This window comes from Truncatella angustata, assembly GCF_020726525.1.
Source record: "Truncatella angustata strain MPI-SDFR-AT-0073 chromosome Unknown BKA67scaffold_10, whole genome shotgun sequence".
Taxonomy (NCBI): domain Eukaryota; kingdom Fungi; phylum Ascomycota; class Sordariomycetes; order Amphisphaeriales; family Sporocadaceae; genus Truncatella; species Truncatella angustata.
Genome location: NW_025763390.1, coordinates 516,658 through 530,164, shown reverse-complemented (window position 1 = coordinate 530,164; position 13,507 = coordinate 516,658). Strand labels below are relative to the sequence as shown.

At 49.7% G+C, this 13,507-nt stretch overlaps 4 protein-coding genes across 4 annotated transcripts; 2 read left to right on the top strand and 2 right to left on the bottom strand.

Annotated features, from left to right (window-relative positions):
* Nucleotides 1-4,725: 4,725 nt before the first annotated feature.
* Nucleotides 4,726-6,426, top strand: BKA67DRAFT_650586 (uncharacterized protein). The gene is made up of 4 exons (XM_046106053.1): nt 4,726-5,083; nt 5,138-5,387; nt 5,476-5,754; nt 5,826-6,426. The coding sequence occupies exons 1-4, from the start codon at nt 4,839-4,841 to the stop codon at nt 6,300-6,302; spliced, it is 1,251 nt and encodes a 416-aa protein (XP_045952427.1). The 5' UTR covers nt 4,726-4,838; the 3' UTR covers nt 6,303-6,426.
* Nucleotides 6,427-7,452: 1,026 nt separating this feature from the next.
* BKA67DRAFT_663790 (uncharacterized protein) lies at nt 7,453-8,325 on the bottom strand (the record flags this gene model as incomplete). Its single annotated transcript, XM_046108251.1, has 1 exon — nt 7,453-8,325. The coding sequence occupies one exon, from the start codon at nt 8,323-8,325 to the stop codon at nt 7,453-7,455; it is 873 nt and encodes a 290-aa protein (XP_045952426.1).
* A 260-nt stretch (nt 8,326-8,585) lies between these two features.
* BKA67DRAFT_582706 (ABC transporter transmembrane region 2-domain-containing protein) lies at nt 8,586-11,526 on the bottom strand. The gene is made up of 2 exons (XM_046104016.1): nt 10,448-11,526; nt 8,586-10,393 (listed from the first exon to the last, which is right to left on the bottom strand). The coding sequence occupies exons 1-2, from the start codon at nt 11,168-11,170 to the stop codon at nt 8,978-8,980; spliced, it is 2,139 nt and encodes a 712-aa protein (XP_045952425.1). The 5' UTR covers nt 11,171-11,526; the 3' UTR covers nt 8,586-8,977.
* A 321-nt stretch (nt 11,527-11,847) lies between these two features.
* On the top strand, nt 11,848-12,189 carry BKA67DRAFT_663788 (uncharacterized protein; the record flags this gene model as incomplete). The annotated part of the gene is made up of 2 exons (XM_046108250.1): nt 11,848-12,045; nt 12,112-12,189. 2 exons carry the CDS (start codon nt 11,848-11,850, stop codon nt 12,187-12,189), a joined length of 276 nt encoding a protein of 91 aa, XP_045952424.1.
* Between the last annotated feature and the right edge of the window lie 1,318 nt (nt 12,190-13,507).

Genomic DNA, 13,507 nt, shown 5'->3' with positions numbered 1-13,507 from the left:
AACCGGTAACAAGGCTGTTGCTCAACATATGAAATCCCAGATGGACGAGGTGCATGTGAAGAGCCTACGACATTGGCTCAAAATTATAGCAAAGAAAGCCGTTTGTTTTCTTAGAAGTTATGGGGAAGAGCCTAAGACGTGATCGACGTCCATCGGTGTGATACAGCCAGAAATTTCTTCTCCCCTAGACTGCAGAGTGAACAGTGGGATAGAGCCAACGATGACTCGCCGCTCGTCTGTGGTTTCATTGGACTGGAAAGACAAGTGCGTATAGCATAGTAAACAGTGTTCTAAGAATATCATAAAAAATATTAGTAGATAGAGTAATTCAAAAGTGTTCAAAAAGCAGTACCGTCTCGTCGACAAGGGATCCCGGAGAAGCCGGTGCGCAAGGAGAATGCTGACAACTTCCTGAGGCGATGTGGCAGTGCCCTCGTCTATCATTCAAACATCCTTTCAGGCGTGAAAGACTCCGAAGGAAAGGGGACGCAGCAAATTTATCGTCTCGAGCTTCGATCGTCATCAGCCGTGTTCGCCGCGTACTACGTTGGCCCGGTAGATTACCCAAGCTGGCGTGCGTCTGTCGTGCGGCATTTCTGACATTAGCTGAATTATGAGTCGGGGGAAAATGAAAAGAAGAGGGGATGCCAATGCGAGCAAGGATGGTAAGACAAGATGAAGTATTTATCATGAAACATCGACCTCACTGTTGAGCATACTGATATTTGCGATCTCAACCAAGTCTCGTGGGTCTGTTCGTGTTGTTCTTACGTAATACATCGTGGCTGGGAACTCGGGGGCTGCAGCCGCACTGGCCCAATATTGTGGTGGCGGTGTCCTATGATAAATCATCTTCATGAACACGTGGTTCTTTATTGAATGTCAAGATCGAACTTTGACTGATATCATACCTACAGAAAAGTAGGTTTGTCAATTAGACTATCATTCACTATCAACTGACTGTCGAGACCATGTCGCTGATTCTACATTCCTAGCATGCGAGAGCCAAACGTATGGCGATATGGTTGATTTATTCAATTACTCCACAAACTGGTCATACTGCTTGGCTGAACCATATGAGATGCGCGCTTCAAGCCGACCGGGTGTTGATTATTGCATTTAGCAACGTCGTCTATTTGGCTTGTTCATTTCTCGTTACAACCAATACATCCTGAAGACGAACAACCATGGGTTGGTCGAACTTGGCGTTTCGATCGACTATTCTGATCATGATCCGCGGAATGGTGACACATACGAACTTTAGGCTTTCGAATTTCATTCCCTTTGGAAGAGTCGTGAAAAGCCCTTTCGTAGTTTTTGAAAGCCTTTCGATAGGTTTATACAATCCAACTTATCCCAGTCCTGGAGAAGCATTGCCACTTCGACCTTTTCCGACGTAACGTCTCCGTAGAGGTAGAATTCGAAGTAAAACTATCCAATGCTCGCCTACATCTTTTCTTGGAAAAGGATAGCAGGTTGCAGGATATTTTTGCCTTAGATGTCGTAGAACGCGTTCGGATCTCCTTGGTGGAATAACAGGAACGGTTTTTCTACCCCAGTGTGAGTTGCTGATAACACTCCTCTCGGGCAACCCCGGTTTATGTATGAGTAATGATGGCGTTGAGGGCCGCGGCTCGCTAGTTTCGTACAGTGAAGAGGTCGTTGTGGTGTATCAGTTTTGATTGCCCAATGAACACGGCTCTCTCGTTACTTCGGATCCCTAACCTCTTAGCACCTTTTGCTTCTTGCTTGCCATTAAAGCTTCCAGATGCTTCAAATTCTCCATTATAGATACAGCAGCGCCCTATAACGTCTTTGAGAAGATTTTATTAAGAAGAAAAGGCAAGATAACAGCCTCAATGACATGATGGTCTGTTTGCGAATAAGTTGTGGTGCGGTCCAAATCAGGTTGAATTTTGAGCATCTCTCGCAGATCAGCGGTGTCAAGGTTGTTCCCGCGCACCTTCCTCAAGAGTCTGTTTGATCTGTCTTCGCCATCATCCTCGCCAATGATAGGATGCAGTGATTTCTCTACCAATTACACAACTGCATCGTATATATCTTCATAGTCCTGATGGGGGCCATGAGACTATTCATTGGTCTGTTTTAGGTATACTTTTAATATACTGGTCTGATTATATCTGGTACACCTTCACTGATACGTGGCTGAAAACTCAAGATGTGTGCTCTGCTTTACTTAAGCTGTTCTCGGGTATCCTTGAGTTCCACTTGAAGCTTTGCTATTTTGTAGTTGAGCTGCCTCACCATTCACTCTGTCCCTGGTCTATCTGCTCTACTCATTTTGTTCAAGTCAATTTACACTCGTATGAGAAATAATGATGCAAATTAGACAGTGCCCAAACATTTAGAGCAAGGGATCATTAGCTACAGGTTCTGGATCCGACAAAAGTATTCGGCAAGGTGTTGTCTGTATATCGCTGCATGACTGATAGTCTGTGAGGGCAAATATGTGACGAATCTTTACATATGTCTTTGTGCTTGATCTTGTAGTCGTTCAGTCGTTATATGCGGAGCGTATAATGTTTTAAGAACAGTGTATTAACAAGAAACAAAGGGATCGCTGAATTGCCAATACGATCCATCATTTCTATGCAGTTTGATCTGGTTTGAACGGCCGTCTTAGGAAACGTTAGGCCAAGATAAGGCACGATATTATTTGAAAACGAATGAAGAGCTCATGGCACTGCGGTTCAAACACTGGGTGATTGAATATGAGGCAATCGCATAAATCCTGACAGTAAAAAGCATAGAGCAAAAGGTTTCTCGTATCTTCTATCGAGCCATGAACGTCTCTTTCACAGAGCATCTACCAAGTACGATGTTATCTATATCCGTGACAAGTTATCACCGTTTTCGGTGCGCCATGGGTATGTGCGCTTATGCATGCCGTTGCCGTGATCCTTGATTCATCCGTTGTCCGCTAAACAGTCATAGTAGAACTCATATTGACACTTAGTACCTGCCATGGTCAGATTGTTCGGTCACTTTCTGCTTTATCCAAAAGAAATACGAGGCCAGTAGCTCATCATGGCCCTTCCAAGCTCTTGCTCTTCAATAAAGAGAGTCCCGGCCACTTAGCTGACCGATGCATACACGGTGAGATTCGCGCCAACGGATGAGACATATCCAGCAGAATTGATAATGACATTTAATACCTACAGATGGTAAGATGGGCTAAGTGTACCATTCTTGATGTCTATCTGGAGTAAAAAACTAGTTCGAGGTTGAAAACATATGGATAATATGAAGCTGACTGATACAAAAGTATGAAATCAGAGTGACTTACAAGTCATGTGGGCACTACCATCAAATCAGCTTCAGAAGTAGCTAAATTCATTAGTGAGTCCCAAAATACCAGCATTTGTTCTTTTCAAGGCTCCGTCGGCAGGATGGGGGTTTTTTTGTGGTGAGTTTGACGAGGTTTTCGCGTTGTTCGTCCTCTTATTTTCTTCTTACCGCTTCTCTTCACATCCTCTCCACATTCTCTCGCGCCAGTCTCAGTTCGTTCTCACGTCGTTTTCGTCCCACACGCTCTGGATGGCAACATTCAGATCATGTAGCCCTCTGATGCCTGACTTGTAGCCGTCAATGGCGCCCTCATGAAGGTCTTGCACTTAGCGCGCCCAGCCAGCTCACATTTGTCGACATCAAAGATGGTGTCGCGCGGAAGCTTACGCTACGGAGACGAATTGTCCGTTTAATGCAATTATACATGGAAAATATGCTGATAAGAAATATTGGTGCGGACTTGTTGGACTTTGGAAACTGAGCGCGATGAAGTAGTTTATCAAGGAAGTAAGTCAATTCTGAGTCTCCCTTGATTAGCACTCTTCTAAGTTAGTAAAATTCCGAGAGATACAATGCCTGATCATGAGTGTGGGCACACTTTTGGCTGGTGAGCAAAGCTCTCACGAATATTATCTGCAGGGCTCCCCTACCAGATGTATAGTAGCTGACAATCTATAAGGCGATATAGTCTCTGAACACGAAAATCTCTCACTAAGTTTTAGGCATATCCAGCTTGTGAGCGTCGGTCGCATCGCCACTGTTAGCTTACCGCTATACGTTGACAACACGGACCGAAATGCTTCACAAGTCCTCGATGACAAGGTAAATCTCTTGGGTCGCGTCAGAGCAGACCTAAGCCATATCGCTCCAGACCAGAGGCACACAGTTAGAGGAGCAGATGGGCTGATGTACTACGAACTAGACTTAAATGTGGAATGGGTCTACTTGTCGAAATCGACATTGTTCACTCTAATTTACAAAGGTGAGTATTGACTTGAGCTTCGAATTCATGTGAGTAACTATGCCCACAAAACTAACAAAACTTCAGGTCAGTGCTATAGCTCAGTAACAATTGAATACATATAGTTCAAGCAAGAGACCCAAGCAAAGATATGGATGGTTGATGTGTTCACTGGCAATACAGTCGCATAGATACTTACCACCATCAGTATAGTACAGGAACCCCACCTGGTTACATAGCGTATTATCGGATTGTCTATCAATGATTCTCCACTATCCTACGTGGTGAGAAAGACTCCCTACGTTTTCTTACGTTTCATGTTTGTAGTGCAGTTATCCACCATGATCCACGCAGAGACCCCCACATTCTTTCCAATTGGGGTAGTCGCTATAGCGTGATCGTCGCACGCAATTCACGTGATAGCTGACGCTATACTGATAACGTATGATCCCGACGTGGTGATCCGAAGTTCCGATTAGATGTAGTGATGCATGGTGCCGAGACTTGGATTGATTTGTAAACTGTATCTGAAACTCATCGTCCCTTCGCGATCTATACTCTAGCTGCAATGACTGTCGATCCGATCCCCCATCTCCGCGTAGCGGTCGTTGGCGGTGGTCCAGGTGGACTGGCAACTGCTATCGCCTTGTCGAAGATTCCAAATGTTGAAGTTGTCATTTACGAGCAGGCAAGCGTACTGCGCGAGGTGGGCGCGGGTATAAGCATTGGAGCAAACACTTGGAATGTGTTAACTCTGCTTGGCGTGGCCGACACACTAACTAGCGGCCACGAGACTTGGGTTCTACATAATTCGTAAGTCATGAATTTCGACTGTGCGACAGGCCCGCGGCTAACACATGATTCAAGGAACGGCCGCTCAGGAGAGGAACTCGCGCGTCGTGAGAAGCCGCGAACTACCAATGGCCGTGCCCCAATCCGCACTCAGCGGACGGCATTACAGTCCGCACTCCTTGCTCATATCAAGCCGGGTGTGATTCAATTGTCCAAGAAACTCGACAACATCGTCGACAAGGGGTTCGAAGGCGTCGAGCTGCATTTCAAAGACGGCACAACGGCTACTGCTGATCTAGTGGTCGGAGCCGATGGCATTCGCTCGGTACTTGTGCCCCCTTTTCATTTCCGTCTTACTCCCCACCCGACAACGACTCGGAAATAACGTCTTCATCTAATACGAACCAAAACAGGTAGTCCGTGACACGGCATGGCCAGACTATGAGATCAAGTTCACGGGGACCACGATATGGCGCACGCTTCTGCGCTGGGACGAGGTGAAGGACCTGGACCCGCGCTTCGAGGTGACCGGGTGGTGGCACTCGCCGACGACGCACGTGTACTTCTCGCCCGTGGGCGAGGGCCTCTGGGAGATCGCCAGCCGCGCGTACCACGACCCGGCCGTTCACAGCGCCAGCAAGGTCAGCTGGGGCGTGCCTGTGGACAACGCGCACGTCGAGTCGCATTTCACCGTACGTCATCGACGCCTCGCTCCGCTCAATGGGCATCGTTTGTGTTGCTCGTGATTGCTGACCTTGTGAAGGAATACTTGCCCGGCATCCGCGAGGCTCTGGCTCGGGTCCCGCAGGGGAATTGGCGTGAGTTCGCCGCCTTCGCTGGACCCGAGCTTCCGCAGCTCACGGCTTGGGATAACAAGATCGTGCTGGTGGGCGATTCATCACATGCCCTGTCCGGCGCCTTTGGATCTGGCGCCGGATTTGCTATGGAGGATGGCTGGGTCCTTGCACAGGCATTATCGCTGTACAGAAACGATCTGAGCAAAGCTCTGCGGTTGTTCGACGAAATCCGGCTGCCGTATTACGCGAAGATGTATGCATACCTTGCGGAGCAGGCAGACGGTAGAAAGAAGAAGCTGGAACAGCTGGGCGACCCGTCTTGGGACGACAGGGTGAAGAATAAACTAATTGTGGATGGAGGTAAAAATATGGACTGGATTTACCAGAACGATATTGAAGCCGTGTGGAATGCTAAGATCACTGAACTGGATGGGCACGCATAAGTGGGTGAGGCTATGAGGTTATGATGACGAAGTTTATGCGATATGATTAGTAGACGGAATAGACTATTCGCATTTCTTAAAGTGGTAGTTGACGATGATCACGGTTAGCACGAGACATGGTGATTGATGGTTATTTCCCGAATCTATTCGTCTCCCTCTGCTCGAAGTTGCTGAGAATAGGCCATAATATACACCACGATACCGAACAAAAGGCCTCTTTTGGGACGAGAGATAGTACTCTGCCATGCAGACTCCCATTGATTTATATCCTAGCATGTATGATGATCTGCTACATGCGATCGATGTGCAGCTGCCCCCCAAATCCCAGTAAATAATACAGAGCGTGATAATTCTTCCTTGAAACGTTTTCCCACTGATATAAAGCCCTTCCAGTCCGTGCAAAACTATACACGTCCCAAAATGTAGGGCATCAGGGAAAGTAGAGGAGCCCGAAATGTGAGTGATTTCTAAAGGGGAATTGTACACGGAGCTTCCTCTCCCCGGGAGTACTACTTTTGGCTCCTCGCTATAACCACGCCTTGTTCCTTCTGGTAGCACATATTTTCCACTCAAACGATCTAAGCTTCAAGGCCAAAACAGCCAACACACCCCCATCTAACCATCCAGGGACAAGCCAGAGTTTAGATTGAGAGGAAGGGAGGAAAACCTCCACGCCCTAGATTGACCACCTAGGATGGCGCACAGGGGGAAAACCCATGCACGAATCGTGGTACTTTTTGCTATTTCAACAATGTTCCAGCTTGTCGACGAGCGAGGCCACATGTGTTTTATGGCCAGGCAGTCCCCAGAGGCTACCGCTCTAGAGTTTGGAGATTTGTTTTCGAGGCGTTGGAGTTCACCTCGTGGTTCGGGTTCGCGAGGGTTGTTGGGGGTGTGTGTGTTCTATTCTGCAATACCTTCAGAGGCCAAGCAACAACTTGGTGGGTTTGAAGTGGGTGGTCGGTGGCCGATATTAGGCCAGCAAGTTGGCCCGGAAGGTTTTGCGGGCTGCAAACCTTATATGACCACATATGGGCGACACCGGAGGGTTAGGGAGGATGTTCAGCGATGCTGTCTGAAAACTTTTCTTGACACAAGTCCGAGAGCGGGACCAAAAGTGTGGACGAGAGCAACGCGTGGTGATCTTCGCTCATCTGACGGCGACCACTATAGGCCGGGTGACATGGCCGGCAATATCGGCTCTCCAGTTCCTACTTTGGAGAGCCTTGTTGCATTTGCTGCCGGCAGATGTCTTTTGGGGTTGCAATCTCATACTGCTCAGCCGAGAGCTGAGCTGCGTAATGGGGGCCTGTGAGACTGTTCTCGAATATTGTGTCATGGGCTGCATCGTAGGTAGCAAAGGCGTAGCAGGAGCCTCGATGATGCCGTTTTTGAAAGTATACAAGAGCCGAGGATCCTGCAGCAGAGTCCTGATGTGAACAAACTTGATCATGTGGTCGCGAAGATCCTTCAAACTCTGCTGTGTCATGCAGAGTCTGGTGGGCGACTTGTCGTAGTGACCCAGGGCGGTGATGGGGACGACGAAGGCGCATTGGGCGTAGACCCAGGAGACCTCTGGCTTGGGCATGAGTTTGCCGCCCTTGAGCTGTAGGTGTGGCTGTTGATCACTGGGGCGCTCGGAGCCTTGGAATGCACGGAAGTCTCGCCAATTCTTAGTCGAGTGGACTCTCTGCTTCCACGGCGCCAAGTAGTTGTTGTACTCGCTGGAGGAATAGGCGGAGATCGTCGTGACGACTGCATGAGTCGAGTCTGGGTCATGGCTGAGAACGATGACCGGGTGGCCAGTGGCTCTCTCAGGCACATGACCGCTTTTAACTAGGCACTCGTGATCCTGTCCGCTTAGGTATTGGTCCTTTTTCAAGAATACAATCTCGCCAGGCTGTGCTTGGAGGCGTTGAGCCCGAGTGAATGATCTTTGGACCCAGGGCTGTTGATAGCCAAGGGCCCATGATTCTTGGGCACGCTGGAGCGAGAGTTGAGGGTCATGTCTAGATTGAGACATGATTGCGGTCAAATGATAATGCAAGAAAGTAAATCAACAATAGAAGGTATGATGACTGAGTGATACAGAATAGCGCGTTATATGGTCGAGGGTGATAACTTCTAGACTCGATCTTCTGGCAAAAGCGACTTAATAGTCAGAGTCAGTGATTGAGACAAGAATTGCAAGAGGGAGAAAAAAAAGAAGAGAGAAGAAAGATCGAAAGGGACGCAGTGGGAGAGGCTTGGTACTTGAATAAAAATTCTAAACTCTTAAGGTTTTTGGTGAATATGTTACACTAGCTGAAGATGCAGCAAGCTAAGGGGGATTTGGATGGCTGATGGGAACCAGCACATTGATGGGCAGTTGCCAAGGAGAACGTGTGAGCCTCGTATCCCTTCGAGACAAAAACCAAGTGCATTGATTAGAAGTATATTGAATGTAGAATGCTGACTTGAATAAATGCTCTCCTGACTCGTGGAGTTCGAGGGAGGCCCCGTTCTCAGTCTTATTGTTACGGACGTTCTGGTCACATTTGAGTTGAGTAAAGCTTGTCTGTTGACAAAATTTCGTAGAATTCGAGCCTGGGCCCAACGCCAAATACACCTAGCTAGCCTTCATGCAGCGATGATGCAAGTAATGTACACACCTTTATGACCTTGACGACCGTCGTTTATTCTGCAGTCAACTCCCCAATCCTCCTCTCGATCTCAGGGACTTGTCTTAGCATGACATCCAGATCTTCCTTCTCATCTTCCAGTTTGAGCCTCTTGTCAGCATCGAGCTTCGTAAAGATATAGTTGCCCTGACCGTCGAATTGCAGGATTCGGCTGTGATATTTCCACAAGCTTCTGCGGTGACTGACAGTCATCAACGTAATGCCCAACTCTTTTGCGGTGTCGTACATGACCTTTTCAGTTTCGAGGGTGACACTGCTGGTGCATTCGTCAAGAATGGCATACCGTGGTTTATGGTAGAAGAGGCGTGCCATGGCTACGCGTTGTTGAAGGCCACCAGACAACACATCTCGCCATTCCGCCTCAGCATCCCAGCCCTCCGGGTACAGTTCAACTAGGTGCTCCAGTCCGAGGATTTTGAGCACGTCAAGAAGCTGCGCATCAGTGACCCCACGAGCTCGGACAGCCCGTAAACTGTCAGGATATGTTATTTGCTGTCGAAGGCTGCCGCGAGATAGATATGGTCGCTGCGGGATGTAGAAGATGTCATGGAACGGAGGCTTATACACAGTACCACCGTAGACCGGCCATAGCCCACCCAGGATTCTGAACAAACTCGACTTTCCACATCCGTTGGGCCCAACGACGAGCAGATGGTCTCCCTGCTTCAGACTAAAAGAGAGAGCTTTGACCAAAACGTCTCCGTTAGGAGAGATGATCGGCACGTCGATGAACTGGATGTCCTTGCTCTCGACAACTTTTCCACGGCCTTGCAGTACCGCAGCGTTGTCCTCTGTTCCCGAGGTCGAAACTAACTTCTTCTCGAAACGGCCGGCCTGAATGTCATCCATGACGTCTAGTAACGAAGCAACGCGTGAGGTGTAACCTGCGAGCTCCATAATCTCCCGGTAAGAAAACATGACTCGCCCGAACGCATCAGACGCGCCGAGCAGCATCCTGCGATTAGTGACAAAAGTCTCCGTCCGATCTCCCATACTGATCACACCACCAGGGCCTGCGAGTTGGCCCGGAAGTTTGAAGAAGACAGGGACGCTACACAACAGCAGTCCAAGAGCGCCCCAAAAGTATTTGATGACAAAGTCTTCCATGACACCATGGTAAAAACGTTGACGCAAGATGTAGTTCACATGCTTGATAAGCGTGAAATAGCCTTTGTCAAGCGTATCCTTTTCAGCTTCATGGCCGGCGTAGAGAGCGATCTCCTCGCTATGATCAATCAACCGAGAATGCTGGAATCGGAATTCTCCCTCGAGTCGTGCTTCATCTGCAACATATTTGCCGAATGGTGGCGTGAGGGCGCGCAGGACATTAGCAGAGAGCTGCACCAGCAGTGACATGAATATAACCCCCTCCCCGCCTACACTCTTTGATAACGAGTACGTGTAGACGGTCTGCCGTTTGATTAGACATGGCACTTGTGATTCCAGCGGTCAGGATGTACTCACCATATCGAGGATAGGCTTGGCCAGGTTACTGTACAGTTCAGCCAGACTGTTTGAAAACCTGGCAACATCCACTGAGATGAGCTGATCTGCGTTCTTTATCCTGTCGTCCAGTGCCGATATGCCGTAGAAGGTGAGCTGCGACAGATATTTGTCGTGAATGTGCTGTGTCAGCCTCGTCCGGTATTTCAGCGACAGTTCGGCTTGATGATATGACAGCATCGAGTTGGTGAAGGTCGCGGGCATGGCAATTACCATCCACCACACGATGCGCAGCAGGAACTCCTTCCCATTTCCCTTGACGAGCGCCTTCACGATGGCACCGTCCATCTCGGCGACCTTCAGGCTGATCAAAGTCCGGATGACCAAGAAGATGCTGTGACTGAGCAGCAGCCGGCTTTCCTTGCTTTGCCAACTGGGTATCACGATCCTCAGCAGTTTGATCAGGGAGCGGAAGAACTCGCGATTGAGCTCGACCTTCTTCTTAGCCGTGGCATCTTTTCCGTCACTAGACGTTGTCCCCGAGCGCCTCTTGGCCTGCTCCCTAGCAGATGCAGCCTTCTGCTCGGATATGGCATGTCGCACACGGTTGACCAGGGCAACGAGAAGAGTCAGGTAGACGGCGCGCGAGATGCGCGTTCGGTTCGAGATATACAAGTCGGTCAGATGCGCGATGGCTTTCTTGATCGACCGATCGGGCAGGACCACCTTGGATTGGACCGCCATGGCGGCGGAGGTCTGGACCGGCGCAGCCCGTGGATGTAGTCGGGCAGGGCCGTAGAAAGCAGGGGGATCAGGTGAGGAGGGAGTTCATCGAAGCACAGCTATGATCAACGGGACGAGTTGTAGGTTTGACGGTTTGGCTCTTTTGGTCATTTGCACATTGCGACTGAGAACATCAAATGGGCTGCTGCCGATTTCGTGTGTCCAAGACGGACATGTAGAGCAAAAGCAGCTGGATCCTCGGCGGAGAGCAACCCCAGGATGCAGTGGCCGCAGCTTACCATTGGATCTGGTGACGCAGGCGCATTCAGTGGCATGTGATTTCCCCCGAATTCCCCAGCTTCAGGATGCCCCATCCCCTGCAAAGGCTTTGGCAAAATGGCCGCTGGGAAACGCTGCAAAATGCGGGTTAGTTGTTAAGGTTAGTCCAGAGTGGCTTTGCAGATGCTGTGGCTTGCCGTGGCGGTGCGTCTTTCTTTTCGTGGGGTAACGACAAGAACCGAATCCATTCCTTTTTGACTTTCGCCGTCCGCGGGGTCGGTCCTGGGACAAAATTTCTAGCTTTGGTCGTCGCATAACTACTCTTCGCGCTCCCGTCTGACTCACCACAGCACTCAACATCTTTGCGACGAGCGGCTTGACTTCTCATAACGTCCAACGCCAAACACGATCGCTAAAAAATGGCCGACGAGGAGGTTGCAGTCTACGACGAGGTCGAGATCGAGGACATGACCTTTGACGAGGCCCAACAGATCTACACCTACCCATGCCCGTGTGGCGATCAATTCCAGATTGCGCTTGCCGACTTGGAGGACGAGTCCACGGATATCGCTGTTTGCCCAAGCTGCAGTCTCATGATCAGGGTCATCTATGACATGGTATGTGCCACTCGCCTGTCCGGAACACCCACATCGCACACAGGAAAGGTCGCTAACACATACCAGGAGAACCTGTGGAAGCCAGAAGACCCCGAACCACCAGCCCAGGAGCAGTCCGCCGAACAGGTCCCCATCGCCGCTTGAATAAGTCACCGACCACGACTCCGAACGGTCGGCGCCGTTGTGCGAACGACACAATGTGCTGCGCAGTATTGCACAAGCCCGCCCGAGCGTCATCTCCGGCCCTGCACATCCAGGGCGTTATACAAGACTGGGTAGCAATAAGCACGGGGCCCAGGACTGCATGGCCACGACTTGGGAACGCTTCCCGAGTCTATAGATATACATCACGACTCTGTAGCGCCCTCCCGCTTCTCAAGTGGTCACCGCACTCACAATACCTGTGCTCCAATGCCACATCAAAAGAGCCCTACAATCCGCCATGTCGTCCCACGGCGGACCGGCCGTATTCCAGGGTTTCACAAGAGGTAAACATACCACACACACCTTAGGTTCAAGCTCATTGGACAAGAATACGATTTGAACCCGAGTCCTTCCCGGTCGACTATAAGTGGTGCTGAGAACGGACTGCTTTGCTTGATACTAGCTAGAGTGGACGAACGAGAAGCCGGCTTGGTCCAATTGCCGTTGTGCTCGGTTACCGAAGCGTGCAAGTGCTGGCACCGTTCCAGCACACGTACCCAGCTACTCACTCCATATCAACTGCTTGCGATATGGACCAACAAACCAAAACCTTCCTGTGTCATTAAAACAGCCAGATTCCGGTGCTCAACTTGTATACACAGCTTGGACTCCTGTGGGTAGCACTTGGCCTTCAGGAAGAATTGAAGTGCATAATTAGGTTTGAAGAAATATATTATAACCTCCCTCACGTTCTAAATCATCTGTCTTAGGTATTTATCATCCAATGTCATGTATAGCCAGAGCACTATTCATCAATGCATATATGCTCAAAAGGTATCCGTGTCCCATGTCCCGTAACCGTGTCCGAGTCCGGTGTGAAAATGCAACCAATAAAACGCCGTGGCAATCCAACCGCCGCCCTGGGAAAGGAGTGTTATGCTGTTGGGTATCTCGTGCTCTCATATGTCGTCCGCCTATCTATCTTTCTTTCCTTGTCGGCATGGCCCCTCGTCTCATAGAAGGCAGAGTCCAGCGATTCCAAACACGATCAAGCTGAATATCGACTTGTCCAATGCCGGCGCTGGAATGTCGGCGGCAGCTGCAGCAGCGTTGGTAGACGGCGAACCGGACGAATCGACCATCTCGGCAGTTGAGCTCTTGGCGACTGCTGCTTCGGGAACAAAAAACAAAACCGTTAGCCAGGAAACGCGAGATGGCGGTGTCTGCAGCAGTTTAAAACACACCTATCGTGCCATTGATGGCAGGCCCTTGGGGATACGAGCTGGTAGCGACATCCTGGCCACCAAGGAGCACTGGG